We start from the raw sequence: 14,621 nt of genomic DNA on the forward strand, positions 1-14,621 counted from the left end.
AATTTATTCCAAACTTCCTAAATCTTGTTTGGATTATCTTTTACCCCTGCTCAGCCAAAGTCTCTGAACATCATGTAGTAGATCAGTCTAATGCCCTTACATCCAAACAAATTATATTCTACATGTAATTTCAAGGGAAAAGTTACTATCCACCATCTTCTTTTTAGGTCCTCCAGGGAAAAGAGGTAAGCGGGGAAGAAGAGGAGAGACTGGTAAGTTTTTAATTTCATAAGATCTGTTGTCATTTGATGTCTGTTTTTGTGAGGATGCATACCCAGCATGCCTTGATTTTTAGTTGTACTGCATGTGTGTTCTGAAAAAGAAGTCTGAAACTTCTCTGGTAAAAATGTTGTGACCCTTGGCATGTATCTGGTGGCCTTCCAGATATTTCTCTGGTCTTGGGCACCCCTAATTTGCAGGCACACTTCATAATGCTCAACACGGTGCCTATGGTAACAGGTCTGTAAGTGTCAAACCCTTCAGGGGTGTTCTCACACATGCACAAGTTAGAATAACTCCACATAAGTCAGTAGTTGGAATACTGTGTTAGTGTTACATCAGGCCCCTTTGGCTGCAGGAGAACAATTTTATAAGGAAATAAAATTTCTTGTGTCGAGAATGTTGATAATCAGGGACATAATGTGATAAGTAGACTACTCTGTATGAGAGAAGTTGTTTTATAGAAATGAGCAGTTAAGTTCTAACAGAAATAAGAAAAAACATTTGTTGGTTCGTTACCCTGTACCAGGGAGGTTGCTGTTGATAGAAACCTGCTGCTGGTGTGTTGCCTGAAATTTAATTTGAGGCAAAGTTATGAGATGCTGAGCACCTCTTGCTGTTGACATTCAGAGGAATTGAATCAATTACCTTGTGGGATTGAGTTTTTCATCAAGGTGAACTTTCTGGAGGCAATGCAGTAGAAAATGAGCATTTCTATTCTCCTTGGCTGTCTTGTCTAATCTGCCAGCTAGATTAGACAAGATCTTTCCAACCAACTTGATCTCTGTAAATCTTCTGTAGCCTTTCTTATTTATGTAAATGATAATTTATCTGGCTCTTAAAAAACTAGTTGCATATCTTCCTGAATCACAAAACTAAAACCAAGCCTTGCCAAAAGTTGATACAAATCACCTTCGTGTTTCCATTCAGTGCTGTCTTGGTACCTACTTCAGAGAAAGAGGCTATGATACAGAGGGAAATTCTGTGGTTGGAGATTGAATTACAAATGATCCTGGAAATTACTTTGCGGGATGCTCATTGATTCATTTTAAATCTCAAATAAACACATGGTAAACTATTAATAAAGGAAACGGATCTCTCATTTAAAAACAGACCTGCACCTTAAAATGCTGTTTAAGAATGTTTGCCAGAATAAAGAAATTACCTTAGTTGCTGGACAATAAAAGTTGCATTGTTAAAACCAAAAGGCTGTCAGTATTAAAAGCAATCTCAAAGTACAGCTGCTGCTGTTTTATACTCCTTTTGCACTTCACTTTATTCAGAAATTAGAGAGAGGCATAAAAGCTTAATGAAATGCCATTGATTTGGGAGCTGCAGCTGCTCACCTTATATAAGACTGAAATAGTAGATTTGATTTGTGGCCCTTTGATAATGTTTCCAAGAACTGCTACACAAAAGTCTTTGAGGTCTAAATAATTGAAAAAATGTGCAAATATCACTTCACAAAGTGTGACATTTTAATGGGGAGCATTTTATATGTGTGCCTTGAGAGAGGAAGGTGATGAAAATAAAGTTCAGCACTGTCAGGTGGCCACTGAAACCTCTCCTCACAGGCAAAGTTGGAAGTCTGGAAGATGCTGGTACATGTATTCTTGACAAGATGCCCAGGTTAAATGCCAAGGGTACTTTGTGCAATTCTGCAGCCAAGCTCTGATCCAGTGCTCACTGTGTGGTTAGCTGAAACTGGTGGTGTGGTTACATGTGCTTTATGTGGAGCCTGACAAAATTAATTGTATCCATGGCTGGTATTTTTGGACTGGCATGAAATTGCATGGAAATAAATGGAGAAGCAACTTTCATAAGCTTGCATGACTGTAATTGAAGATTTGTTAAGGTAAGTGCATGCATTTAGACAGTAGTCATATTTACAAATTTCAGAGCACTACCAAAGCACAAGATTACTTAAGTGGGAGAATGTGTGCCCTGTATTACCAGTGCTGCTCACTCACAATCCCAAGGCCTTGTGCTTGACTGTGTGTGTCTTTCTTCAGTAACTTCGAAAGCTTACGTGTTCTTTTTTCTCTTTTTTTTACCCTTTTTCCCCCTCTCCCCCACCCCACAGGACCTCCTGTAAGTACAGTGATACATTATTGGTTCTTCCAGAATCAGGCAGAAGTCTGTTAGATCCTTTTAAGTTATCAGCGTGATAAAATGATCATGTATACTCAAGAGGGAATTTTGATATTTATACACACACAGTATCTTGGAGCTGAATAATTTAATCAGAAAGTTCGTTAAGAAAAGAGTCTCTAAACCAATAAAGCTTTATGTTCAGCGCTCCAGATTGCCATTTGGATTCACAACTCCATGTAAGTATGTTATGTTCATTTTGCCTGTGACTTCATAACAGATATTTTACTGAAGTATAAAAATGTGTGAGTATCCTATCTTAAGCCCAGACCTGGCCAGTTTTGCTGGGTAGTAACTTCCTCTGCATTTATCACAAAGTTTTGGGGTACAAGCTCCCTGTTCTTTAGAGGCATGGAGGCTTTCCAGCTCATTTCACTGTAATTGCTACTGAAGCAAATAAATGCTTGTGTAAAATTATTATTAAATAGTGCCATTCCATTTAGTAAGTCGATTGAATCTTGTGCTAATTCTTGCTGTGAGAAAGCACTTTCTCTCTTCTGAGGATTTGAGGTTGTTTTGGTTTTGCTTGGGATTTTTTGGATGTCTTTTGTTTACTTATTTATATATTCCCAGAGTAAGTGAAAAGTCTGTCTTGAAGGACAGGACTAAACATATGTGTCTCAAACCTTTGTATTTGTTATGCCATCCATGTGCATCATAGGATGTAGGAATGTGACTGTTAAAATAGTATTTCTTTTACAGTTAGAAGGCTTCTATGTTTTTTTCCTTAATAGATGTAATATTTCTACAATATTTTCAAGTCCCTATCATCTGTCTATTCCAGGATACATGCATGTTTAAGAATATTTAATTAATGTGTTGAATTCCTGCTATGACCTAAAGATTTTACTGTAAAATGCATATATTGAATCATGATATTACTTCCTTTTTAAGACTTTGACCATATGCTCAGCAATTTATAGTGACAAATTCATTTAACAAGCCATTAATGAAAAGCCAGGCTTAAACCATAAAGGTGCTGTTTATTTGAAAGAAACACTGTTTTCCCCGATTTCTTTTGCAGTACTCCTGTGAAACACAAAGAGCAAATATAAATAATGATACAAGCTATTTTCCTGTACCAAGGCAATGTGGCAAGAGTTCACTATATGCCTCATTAAGAATGTCTCTGACTTTAGCTCCCCACTGTTTCAGTATAGGTACATTAAAAAAACCCAAACAAGCAAACAATCCCCCCAAAATAAGTTGTAATCTTGGCAATATTAGCACAAACCTGAAATAAGTTCCAAAATGGAATAATTTTGAGATGTAGTGACTTCAAATTCCAAGTTTCATACTTGAAACCTACCAAACTCCATCTTGCTGACAGGCAGCAATGGTTTAGGTTGTTACAAGGCATAAAAAAGTGTAGTTTCCCTTCCTAATTAATTTATATTTGCATAGACACTGGCTAGGGGAAATTGTTATGAACTTAAGTATTGTTTTCATCTGGGAGACTGTGGTAGTAGTTTTCATTTAAAATATCTAATATTTGCATATCCCTCATTAAACTGGAGAATTAGGTGTATGTTGTACTTTCAAAGGCTGCCACAGCTGCTCTGTTTATTTTCCTTGTACATGACTACTGAGTGGCGCATGTAATAGCAGTCAGAGGCTGGGGATTTTGAATATTTTTATTATCTTTTACAGCAATCTCAGATTTCTTCTTTGCCATCTATGTTCTAGTGGAAAGTGGAATCTAATACGTTATTGCCTAAGCACTAAACCTTTTTTTTTTTTAATTAACTACATATTGCCCATCAGTTTACATGGATAATTCTCTTCAAAAAAAAACCAGAATTTCACTGGGCATCAGAAGTAGCCAGTAGCTTTTTAATCAGAGGGTTTATATAAGTTGAAACACATAATTTCCATTGCCAAAGCCTCGTTTCTTCACTGTGTAGTACCCAACTCATATTTCTTGGTTTGAAATATCATCACATGCAAAAAAGTCAAGCAATACACAAATTATACTCTCCTGGTAATGTACTCTGCATGTTTGTTATGTCATATGTCATGACTGTGTTGTTAATGTGTCATACCATTTCATCTCATTCAACCAGGGTCCACCAGGGCGAAATGGCTATCCGGTAACTCATCATATTATTATGATAGCAATTTATGGTTACTCTGAAATCCTGTTGGTATATTTTGGTTTCTCTTTATTACTGTCAAAAGGACCCTTATTTATTTTTTTTTTGTTTGTTTCTCAGATGTATGGAAAATGCAGGATTTCCCTTTAAAAACAAAGCAAAAGAGACTGTGACAAGTTTCCAAAAAGAACCAGACTATTTACAATGCATAAATGAGATGCACTGATTGTTTGATGTTGTACATATTTTGTATTGAGTTTCTTTGTTCTTGCATACAAAATTCATAATTAATTAATTAAAAAACTTGCTAAGATACTGCATCTCAATTTTCTGTATTAGAAAGCTGTAGTGTTGCCATATGGAATCTCTGAGTCCTTATGGAACCTCTGAGTCCTTTCTTTTAATTCTCTCCTGTTTCACTTGACTGCGTTGTTCAATGCATTTTGAGCAAGGTAAAGTGTTATGACAGGGGTCCTAGCAATTGGCTGCAGTGCCTATCACAGAGTAATTTTTGATAATGGGTACAATTCATTTTTCTGTCAGTTTCATTCATATCTTTAGGATTTATTACCTGAAATATATATATATATATATATATGAAATAATGCATCTTTCTAAAATCTATTAATAATACATTTTGTTTGAGTAGTCAGGCAAACTGTTTGCAGTGTCCCATTCATTGAAAGAAGTATATGCCTGCTGTCATGTGGGTATTAGAAACCAAGTGAGGAAATGTGATAATATATGTGCACAGCATAGTGACTGTTGAAGTATAGTAATGATCTTTTTTATCGTACTTGATAGTGTATCTTAAAGGGCCCTCCCAGATTGATTTGCCTATGTTTTTCAGACAAAATACACGTAATTTTTCAGTGTGTTTTAAAAATTTTTCCATAGGTAAAATATAAATTGTATGCCTTGAGCACATGCAATTAGAGGAGAATTCTGTAGAATCACAGACTCTCAAAATGGTTTGGGTGAGAAAGGAAATTATTGGATCATTTCGCTCCAGTCGCTCTGCCATGGGCAGGGACACCTTCCACTAGACCAGATTGCTCAAACCCATCCAGCCTGGCCTTGAACACTTAGAGGGATTGGGAACACCTATAGGGATGAGTCATCCATAGCTTCTCTGGACAATCTGTTCCAGTATTCCACCACTTTCATAATTTAAAAGTTTATTCTTATATCCAATATAAACTTTCTTTTAGTTTAAAGTCATTACCCCTTGTTCTGTCACTACAGACCTTGGTAAAAAAAAGTATATTTCTCCACACCTTTTTTCAGGGCTCCTTTCAGTATTGAAAGGCTGCAGTAAAATCTTTCTGGAGCCTTTTCTGAGCAACCCCAACTTTCTCAGCCTGTCTATGTAGAAGAGCTGCTCCATCCCTTTCATCATCTCTGTGGTCCCCTGGACTTGCTTCAATAGGTCCATGTGTTTTCTGACACTGTAGGCCCCAGAGGTGGACACAGTAGTCCAGATGGGGTCTCACAAAAGTGGAGCAGAGAGGGAAAATCACCTCCCTTGACCTGCTGACAACACTTCATTTGATGCCATCTATTCCAATGCTTTTACCTGGACAGACTCTGGAATTCCAGAGTGGTGTCACCCATGGATCATCATCCAGTGTCCATCTTTACAATTACAAGTAGTTGGAAGTCAGCTGGTGAGGAACTGATCATCAGTATCAAGAAACCTGCTTGGATGTACTAAAACCATTATCAGGTTTCCGAGTTCACATTCCAATTTCTCTTAGAGTGATTGATCTGTCTAGATGAGTAGAAGTTGTTTTCTTGAAGAGATTTGTTGTGGGATCTGAAAACAATGAAGGTACTTCAGAGCCACGGTATTGAAATTGCTGTGTCTAATGGTGTTGTTATGGGCAAACTTAGTCTGAATGCATTTCTCCTCATGTGTGATGTGAGCTGTCAGTAGTGCTTAGCACTTCACTGAGTGCTGCTTCTTCCTGCTTGAAAATGACTGGGTATAAAATTTGGCTTTGCTTTCTGAAAGTTGTTGTGTGGCTGAATGTTTCAATCTTTTCAGTCACAGTCATACCCTCCTGTTTTGAATGGGAAATATGTAACTGCAAGTGCCATGTACTTTAGGAGTACTTTTACAGCCCTGTAGAGGTCTATTAGAAGGCTATTAGTGTTCTAAGTTATTTCTCCAGAGTCTTATTTAGCTCCTGTAGAAGCCTTTTTGCTTAAATCTGTATTGGATTTTATGGGATAGTCTGTGAGGATAGTGAGGTGTATCTGCCACGTGTAACCTAAACCTGGTATGGCTCTCACAAAAGCAAGTGGCTGCTTTCTCCAAGGCTTACATTTTCTTTGAATGTGTTCATTCTAGTTCTTAAAGCTATTTCAGAATAGTTAAAACAGTGAAAGGAATTGCGGTCAGAAATCCAAGTTCCCAGGAAGATACAGCATCAAAAATCAATAAAATAAGGGGTTTACTGCTAATGAGTAACACAGTTATTAAGGGGTTTATAAAACCACAATTAACTGGTTATTATTTAAGGCACTAGTAATACTAAAGAAGTGTACACTGGTACAACTCCTTTTTTTTCCTCATAACAAGTTCTGTATAACAGACAGTGACCAAATTCAGAGTTGTGACTCTTCCAGCTTGAGTTTAAAATTAAAATAGCCTATCACATCTACTCAAATAAAAGAGGAAAAGGAGTGCACAATCATTGGAGAATGAGACGACAGGCAGCTTTTGCAGGCATTTTGTATGACAATGTTGCTTTGTAAATAGTGCTAGAACTTGGAAAAAAGTACACACACACACACACACATCCCCTAAAGAAAACCCACACCAAACCCTCTACCCCAAAATTACCAAGCCACTAAAAAAAATCATCTTGTGAATGCAGTGAGGAGGCCAAATAAACTGTGGGGTTTTGTACATTTCTAGGTTGAATAGGTAGCAGATTTTTACTGTTTTCCATTGAAAAATTGAAGCAAACAGAATTTTTTTCCCTACCATTTTTCCCAAGCTGGGCAAGATCAAGCTCAATATCCAAGCAAACCATCCTGGAAGTTGCCATGTGTGTGGTGGTAAAGCTTCACTTCTTCAGAATTAAGTTTTAGAATATGGAAATACCCACAGAGCATTTCTCCATAAACAGAGAAATGTGGAAATTTCTTCTTCATTTCTCTATGACAGTCAGTCTGTAGAGCACTCTATGCATTTACAAAACTTTCAGGAGCCATGGAGGGTCATGACTGCTCCAGGTGACCATGTGCCTTGATTACATCCCATTTCTTCTAACATCCTTGTTTCATCTACAAGAAATATAGACAGATTCCTCTCCTGAAGGAAAAAAAGTGTCTAAATTGGAGATTATTCTTCTGTAAGTGTCAAATATCATCACTTGATAAAACCTGAAATGTACATCTTTGAAATTTCACCTGTCAATTAATTTTAAATTTTCCTAGCTCTCAAAAGACTTGCCTCAAGATAACAAAGGGGCAAAGCTTAGGACTGCAGGTAGAAAATTTCAATTATTCCTTAGTCTGATATAATTCCTTCTAGATTACAAAATGTCTTTGTCATCACACTTCTGATTTTTGCACCCATAAAAGCTTTCACCAGTATACCATAAGAAAAGCTGTTATCCTGATCTGTAAGGAATTTCAGGTTGCTGTTATGTCTCTCATTTTTCCTCACCTCATTTTCTGTTCCTATATCACAAAAGGCAAAGAGAATTCCAGGTAGAGCAGTGAAGGGAATTTTAGTTGAAGAAATAGGCCTGGTAGGGCCTATTGGAAACCACCCTTGTGAGAAATTGGTAAAAGACTATTTTTATCCTGCTGTGTTGCTTTGTCTTTGATGGTGCGCCATATTTTGTTTTCTTCTGTGTCTCCAGTTAGAGATTGAGGCTTCCTAGGCAAATGTGTAATAAGTAGCAATGTCTCTGGATATACATAAAATTAATCTCATGCAAGTGCAAGTTTTTCAACCTCAGATAAAATGGCAACTCAGTTGCTATAAAACAAATGGAATTGGAATAATCAAAAGAGAAGAAATGAGCAAAGATTGTGCATTTTTCATCTGTGATTAAACATAGCCTGTGGCAATATTAAGCATTTTTGCAACAGTTGTTGTATTCTAATAGCTGGTCAGATCTCCTCTTTTTCAGAATTGTTCAAAAATATAAATGTCTAAGCTCAAGGAGCAGCTATCTCAATTCCTGACCTTACCCTGAGCATTTGGCTTGGTGATCCTGTAGAAATTTTCCACTTCAGAGCAGTTTTTTTCTTTCTCAACAGGTGTCTTCACAGACCACCTTTCATTTCTGGCATTTGCCCAAAGTAACTCTTAGGCGTATGGCAACAAAACTTTTGCAATAAATTTCAGGTTTGGTAGTGAAACACTGATAGCTATTTCAGGTTTTACTTTTTTTTTTTCCCTTTCAAATGAACAGAAAACTTAAAACATACAGATTCTCAACAGCTTCTTTGTACTGTGATTTTAGTATGTGTTTTCTCAGTTTATATGCTTTATCCTTGCACTCAGTCACAACAGAGGCGATTGCCTTAGGAGACATGAGGTTTTCAGTTGATCCATTTGCCTGACTCCTTGCTTCCTTGCTTGTTCTTAGGGAGTGGAAAGAAACATGAGTGGTCAGCTGTCCATCTTAAAAGATACCTGGGTTTACAGATTTCTTTGTTTGGAACCACATAGAATAACAATATCCTCAACAAACCTCAACACTGTTCCCAAATTGATGCTTCAGGCTAAACAAGTGCAGTGTTAAACTTGCTGCTGTGCAGGTTAACTTTGTAATATTTCTGTGCCATGAGAAGCAGAGGAAGGTCATAAAAATGTGGTAAGTTTTGTAAGCATAGTGTAGCTGAGGACACATGATACTATTCAGAAAATAAACTTCCAGTTCTTCCTAGAAATTGTGGGAGGGTCTCTAAATCTGCATGGCTAAGTGCTAACTGTGGTCTTTGTAATCACATCAGTCACATTCATACAGTAATGGGGTTTTATGACCTTTGGTTCTATAAATAATATATATTGCAACTTGTGAGTTTAATTTTTCTGTATGCCAATATTTTCACAGTGATTGAAGGTAATTATAAAAGATGATTCTAACAGAAAATTTTGAGACCTCTTAAAATGACAGTTGCTGTTAATTCTGTGTCACGGAATTGAAGCTACACATCAGACCACATTTATTAGCCACTTACAAGGCAGTTTCCATTTTGAAAGAACTGTGGGCTAAATCCTCTCATTCGTTACATTTGTGTAATGCTGACTGCAGAAATAAGAGCAGGCAGTGTTTATTTCTGCAACTCCCTGGAGAAAACTCAGAGAACCCCAAGCTATTTCTTTTCTGTGACTATGATAGCGAAGGAACAACGTCTCATCTGCAAAAGTCAGCAATATAAAAAGATATCTCTACCCATTTCTTCACTGAAAATTATAAAAATAAATTTCCAGAGATAAGCTAAAGGAGAAAGTCCACATGGAGATATAAGAAAATTTTTTGTGCTGCAGTAAATGCCTGCCTACATAGTGTGTCCTGCTTTTAATGCATTAAACTTCCTAAATGATTCGACTCCATTTCATTCATAGCACTACAAATAAAGGTGTAGAAAACCAATAGAAAAATGAAACAACATTATAATAAATAACCTCAGTGAATGAATAGTAATACAGACAATTGTTGCCATATGCTGGATCCACCAAGACCCTCTTTGAACTGGCAAGTTCCATCTCAGATGCACGGACTCTGGTACTATAAAAATCCACATCTCTGCATGGGACTTTCTAGATGTCAGTGTGTGATTAAAAACTGAGCACAAACTGCTAGGATACTGAAGGCTAGTGTGAGTCAGTACAGTTTTGATTCACAGCTGACGTCAATTCTAAATGACACAAACCCATATATCTATCAGATAAATAAAGATTTATAGCTGATGGTAGATAGATAGGGGGTAGGTGTAATTTAAGAATTAAATGTGTTTTTTCAGTGCTTTCCTCTGCAGACTTAGAAATTTCCCTCTTTTACAATAAAGCATGTGTAGGTAGAGAAAGAAATTAAGCTGGTTTGTCATTTTTTTGACAGCATACATACATTTCTGGTCTCTCTGGCCTACTCCACTGAGTTCAGCTTGGCAGCTTAGCAGGTGCCATGCAGAAGGCTGTGGTTAACATCTTCACATTTATGCTTTGATAGGCTTAATTAGTGCTTGAACTGTACCTGTGATCATTCATACTTGCTTTTCGTCAGGCCTGCCACTTGAAATTTTCCAGTCATTTCCTCCCAGTGCACGATGTAGCTCTCTGGTATAACAGAACAAGCTTTTTTTATGAGATAAACTACCATGTAGCAAAATTTTGTGTTCCAAATGATTTTTAATTCTATGTCTCATTTTTCTATTTGTGTTTGACAGTTGCATGTGGATGTAGAGTGATTAACCAGTGGTGGTTAAAAATGCCTCTTGGAATTGTCTGAACTGTCACTTTCTCACAAGAAATTCAAAGACAAGGTTAAATCAATTACAGTAGTAATCCTGTATTTAATTACTTAATGGTTGGGCTTGATGATCTTAAAGGTCTTTTCCAACCTAAATCATGCTATGATTCAGATTACATCTGTTATAAATGTGAAGGAAAATCCAAACTACCCTTTAAGAATTCTTAAGTCATCAGTTCCTTCCCTGGAAGGGGAGGTTACACAGATGATTCTGCGATTTTCTTTCATTCTGGATTTTTAATTTTGATTTATGATACTCTGAATGATGTGTAAAACTGTATTACCCATACAGCTCCCAGGTGACTAATCCTATGTGGGAGTTTAAGTGCATTGTTAATCCTAGCTGAGGTCAAGAGGTGTAAAATTTCATTGTAGAAACTTGTTCCTGAATTACTAGAGTAGGTGGTTGGAGTCTGTGATTTCCAGAAAGTGCAGGGGAAATTTTTCCTTGAAGCACTTCTGCTTCCCTCTGCAGTCAGTGTTCAGATTCCATTTAAGAGAGAGGTGATCTGAGGAGAGGAACATCTGGAGCAGGCAGTCACCTGAACTGGCTCTTCTTTACAAAGCTGAGTGAGGAACTACTTCCCTACTGGGAATCAAATCATTCTCTGATACACCTCTACTGGGCCCCACAGTGGACAGCATCATTCAGTAATCACACAAAAATTATTTGGCTAGTGTTTGTCAAGTTTTAATAGGGGTCTCAGCTCTGTGGATTCCTTTTTCAAGGCCAGGAGTTAGCTAGTAGATCAATGCCTTTAAGTACTTTTTCCTCCATTGGAGATGGGCATATTTAGGGTGTAACTTTGCTTCTTGAACCACAGGGAAAATTCTAGGCTGTTTCTTGGACTATTCTTACTTTCATTTTTTCATCTTTCTAGCTGTACCTATTGAAATCAAGATTAGTTAAAGACATTTCTAAAAGCAAACGTAGTTGTTTGGAAGGAAGGATGTGCAAGCAGTATGGAATGTCAGTTGGAAGGTTTTTCCATGACTGTATAGGATACAGATCATAAATCACCCTCAGAAAATGGTTTTGAGATATTTTTTGTTGTTGTTTTTATTTTGTTGGTTCCCTCTCCCTGCCCACCCAGTTTACCTTTAGGTAAAGCAGTTAAGATTCATTATTTTTGCTAGTATTGAGAAAGTACTATAAAGTACTGTCAATCTAACAGAGAACTATTGAGTTAAAAATTCTTTTTGGATTATTTTGTACATTTTCATGATGGCTGCTCCCAGTGTAAATGAGAGGAATTTAGCTCTTTGCTGCTTTGACTCATGAAAAACTGTCATGTGCATGAGCACTCATGAGTTTGATGTAGAAATCAGTTTCTTTCTGCAGCATGATATTCTAATGAAAATAAACTGCTGTTGGAAGACTGAAATTCTAGCAAGTGAATAAGTCTAGGGAAAATTTGGAAATTTTCAGAAGTTACATTATTTATCTGTAACAATTGCAGTGCTTTCCTGTATAGATCAATTACAGCTAAGAAAAGCCAAATTTTAAGGGTAGATTCTTCTCAGTACACAGACTTCTGTGAAACAGGAGTTGTATCACTATACTGGACTTAAGTTTACATTCAATTTAATGTTTTACTTCAGCAGTATTAGGTATGTACACTGAGATTGTGGATTCCAGCAACTGGAATGATCTTAGTTTGCTACCTTAGTTTCACAGGTTCATATTAATAATGGTACAGTTTTTTTATGGGTGAGAGGGAACATTGAAAGAAAGTACTCCAAAAGAACGAAGAGTAGCATACAGCAGTTCAGTAACTTTTGTTATGCACAATGTAGTACTTGCATTCCTAGTCATTGAGAAAGTGCAACTGTAGCTTCCTTTTTTAATAGGAAAAAGGCAGGAGTTGGGCCTGTGGTTTTCATTCAGGTACTCTGACTGATTAGCCAGTCTCCAAAGAGAAAATTACCTCAACATTTCCACTTCCAGCTGTGTGGATCAATTATCCTGATTTTTTCTAATCCACTCTGAATACTAGGTCTCTGCCCTTAGGGCATGTTGAGTATAATCTGGTATTGCCATCACATCCAAATTTTTTAATTTTTTTCTCCCTAGATGGGAATGTGAAGAACCTTTTTTTTTTTTTTTTTTTAAACGCTGTCACCAGCTTCTTCCAAAATCCTTTTATAGTCTTGAAAACCAGTTATGTCAGAAGAAAATAAGGAATTTAAATGAACTAATGAGTTTGGTAAATGCTTGGAGATTTTAAGGTGTTACACTGAGCTACATTCTGCCTTTGGATTCACCTGTTCAGCTCTGGTGGGCTTCATTTTAACTTGCATAATTTGACTGAAACTAGGAAATAGCTGAGAGGAGTGTATGGTTTGCTGGAGTATGTCTCAGAAAGGCACAGGTATAACACACTTGGATTTTAAAGTTTTCTTGGCTGGGGGGTAGCCCATGTTCTATCGTAGGTCAGATTCCCGGAACTTTTGCTTCCCTAGTGAAATGTTTTGTTGGTTGAATTTGCTTGTTTCTGTGCAGCACTTGTCAAGGAAGGAAGAGAGATTTCTCTTTGTGCAATGAGGCTGTACTTGGAGTTTAAAGGGAGTTTAGAATCCAAGTAGTCCAGTGTTTTGTGTGACAGGCCATTAGGACTGAGGTCTTAGATTGATGGCACAGAGTATTAAGATGGTGAGGTACTGTGCAGCTCCCCAGTTAATATATCTAATAAAAGCACAGACTTGGAAATAAAGCTGCTGTATGCCTGTCTGAGCACTTCACAGGCTTAATGATTTTCTTTCAAAGTCACAGTAACAGAAGTTCCTTATGGAAACTGATGGTGATTTGTGTGAAATTTCTTTTTACAAGAACCAGACATAATCTTTTCTTGCAACACAAATTCTTTTCTTTGCTACATCCCTCTTTCCTTGTTAAACCGGGGAAATAGAACAGGTGGTGCATCATTAAAAAATATATAGGGAATTGTTTCGGAAGAAAGAGTGAAAAAAATCTGTATTGCATCCCTGAATTCTGCTTTATTTCTGTGATTGGAATAATCTTTATAAGTTTGCTTCCTATGTTTTTTTCCATGATGCTTTATGCTTTTTGAGAATTTACTGATTCCAAGTAATTTTGGAGGTGGCATAGTTGTATACAGCACCAACCATTAACAAGTGATTTAGGAATAATGTAATTAGAACAACTGGAGTGTCTTTACATTAGCTGCATGAATATTTGTGCTTTTTAAATCTCATAGGCAAATGCCAGAAGTATCTGAACAGACTTGTATGTAGGGAATTTTGTTTTCCAGTATTTGACCACATACGGTCAAATGAAAGCTGAAAGCACCTGCTTTGCAGTTTTAAGTTTTATTGTAGTGTGTCTGCACAAGCTTTTTTTCCTTATCCTGGAATTCTTCAAACAAATCTTTCTTCAGCCTCATGATAGTTGAAAGAGATTGGGGTTTTATCTTTGGTGAATTTATTTCAATTTCACATGCTTCAGTACCTTGGCTATTATTTTTGTTCTCTTTTAAACCCTTTGTTGTAACTGCTCTCTTTTATGGAGATGTATCCACTCGAGTTGATGTTCTTCATTGCAACTCAAATGACAAGTATCTATAGCAGCTGTATTTTTTCTTAATTCCCTGGGGGACTAATTCAGAATATTTGCCTCTATAGGCAGATAAAAGGAGCG

General features: G+C 36.9%; 1 protein-coding gene across 1 annotated transcript in view; it reads left to right on the plus strand.

The window, feature by feature from the left end:
* The window catches only part of COL25A1 (collagen type XXV alpha 1 chain), a 298,121-nt gene that overhangs the window by 150,288 nt on the left and 133,212 nt on the right, over positions 1-14,621 (plus strand). Inside the window, exons 3-4 of the mRNA XM_071431776.1 lie at positions 168-212; positions 2,303-2,310. Coding sequence (XP_071287877.1) covers positions 168-212; positions 2,303-2,310 — 53 coding nt within the window. The remainder of the gene's footprint in view (positions 1-167; positions 213-2,302; positions 2,311-14,621) is intronic.

Source organism: Agelaius tricolor, unplaced genomic scaffold, assembly GCF_023055355.1.
Source record: "Agelaius tricolor isolate 1412-34295 unplaced genomic scaffold, bAgeTri1.0.p SCAF_8, whole genome shotgun sequence".
Lineage (NCBI taxonomy): Eukaryota > Metazoa > Chordata > Aves > Passeriformes > Icteridae > Agelaius > Agelaius tricolor.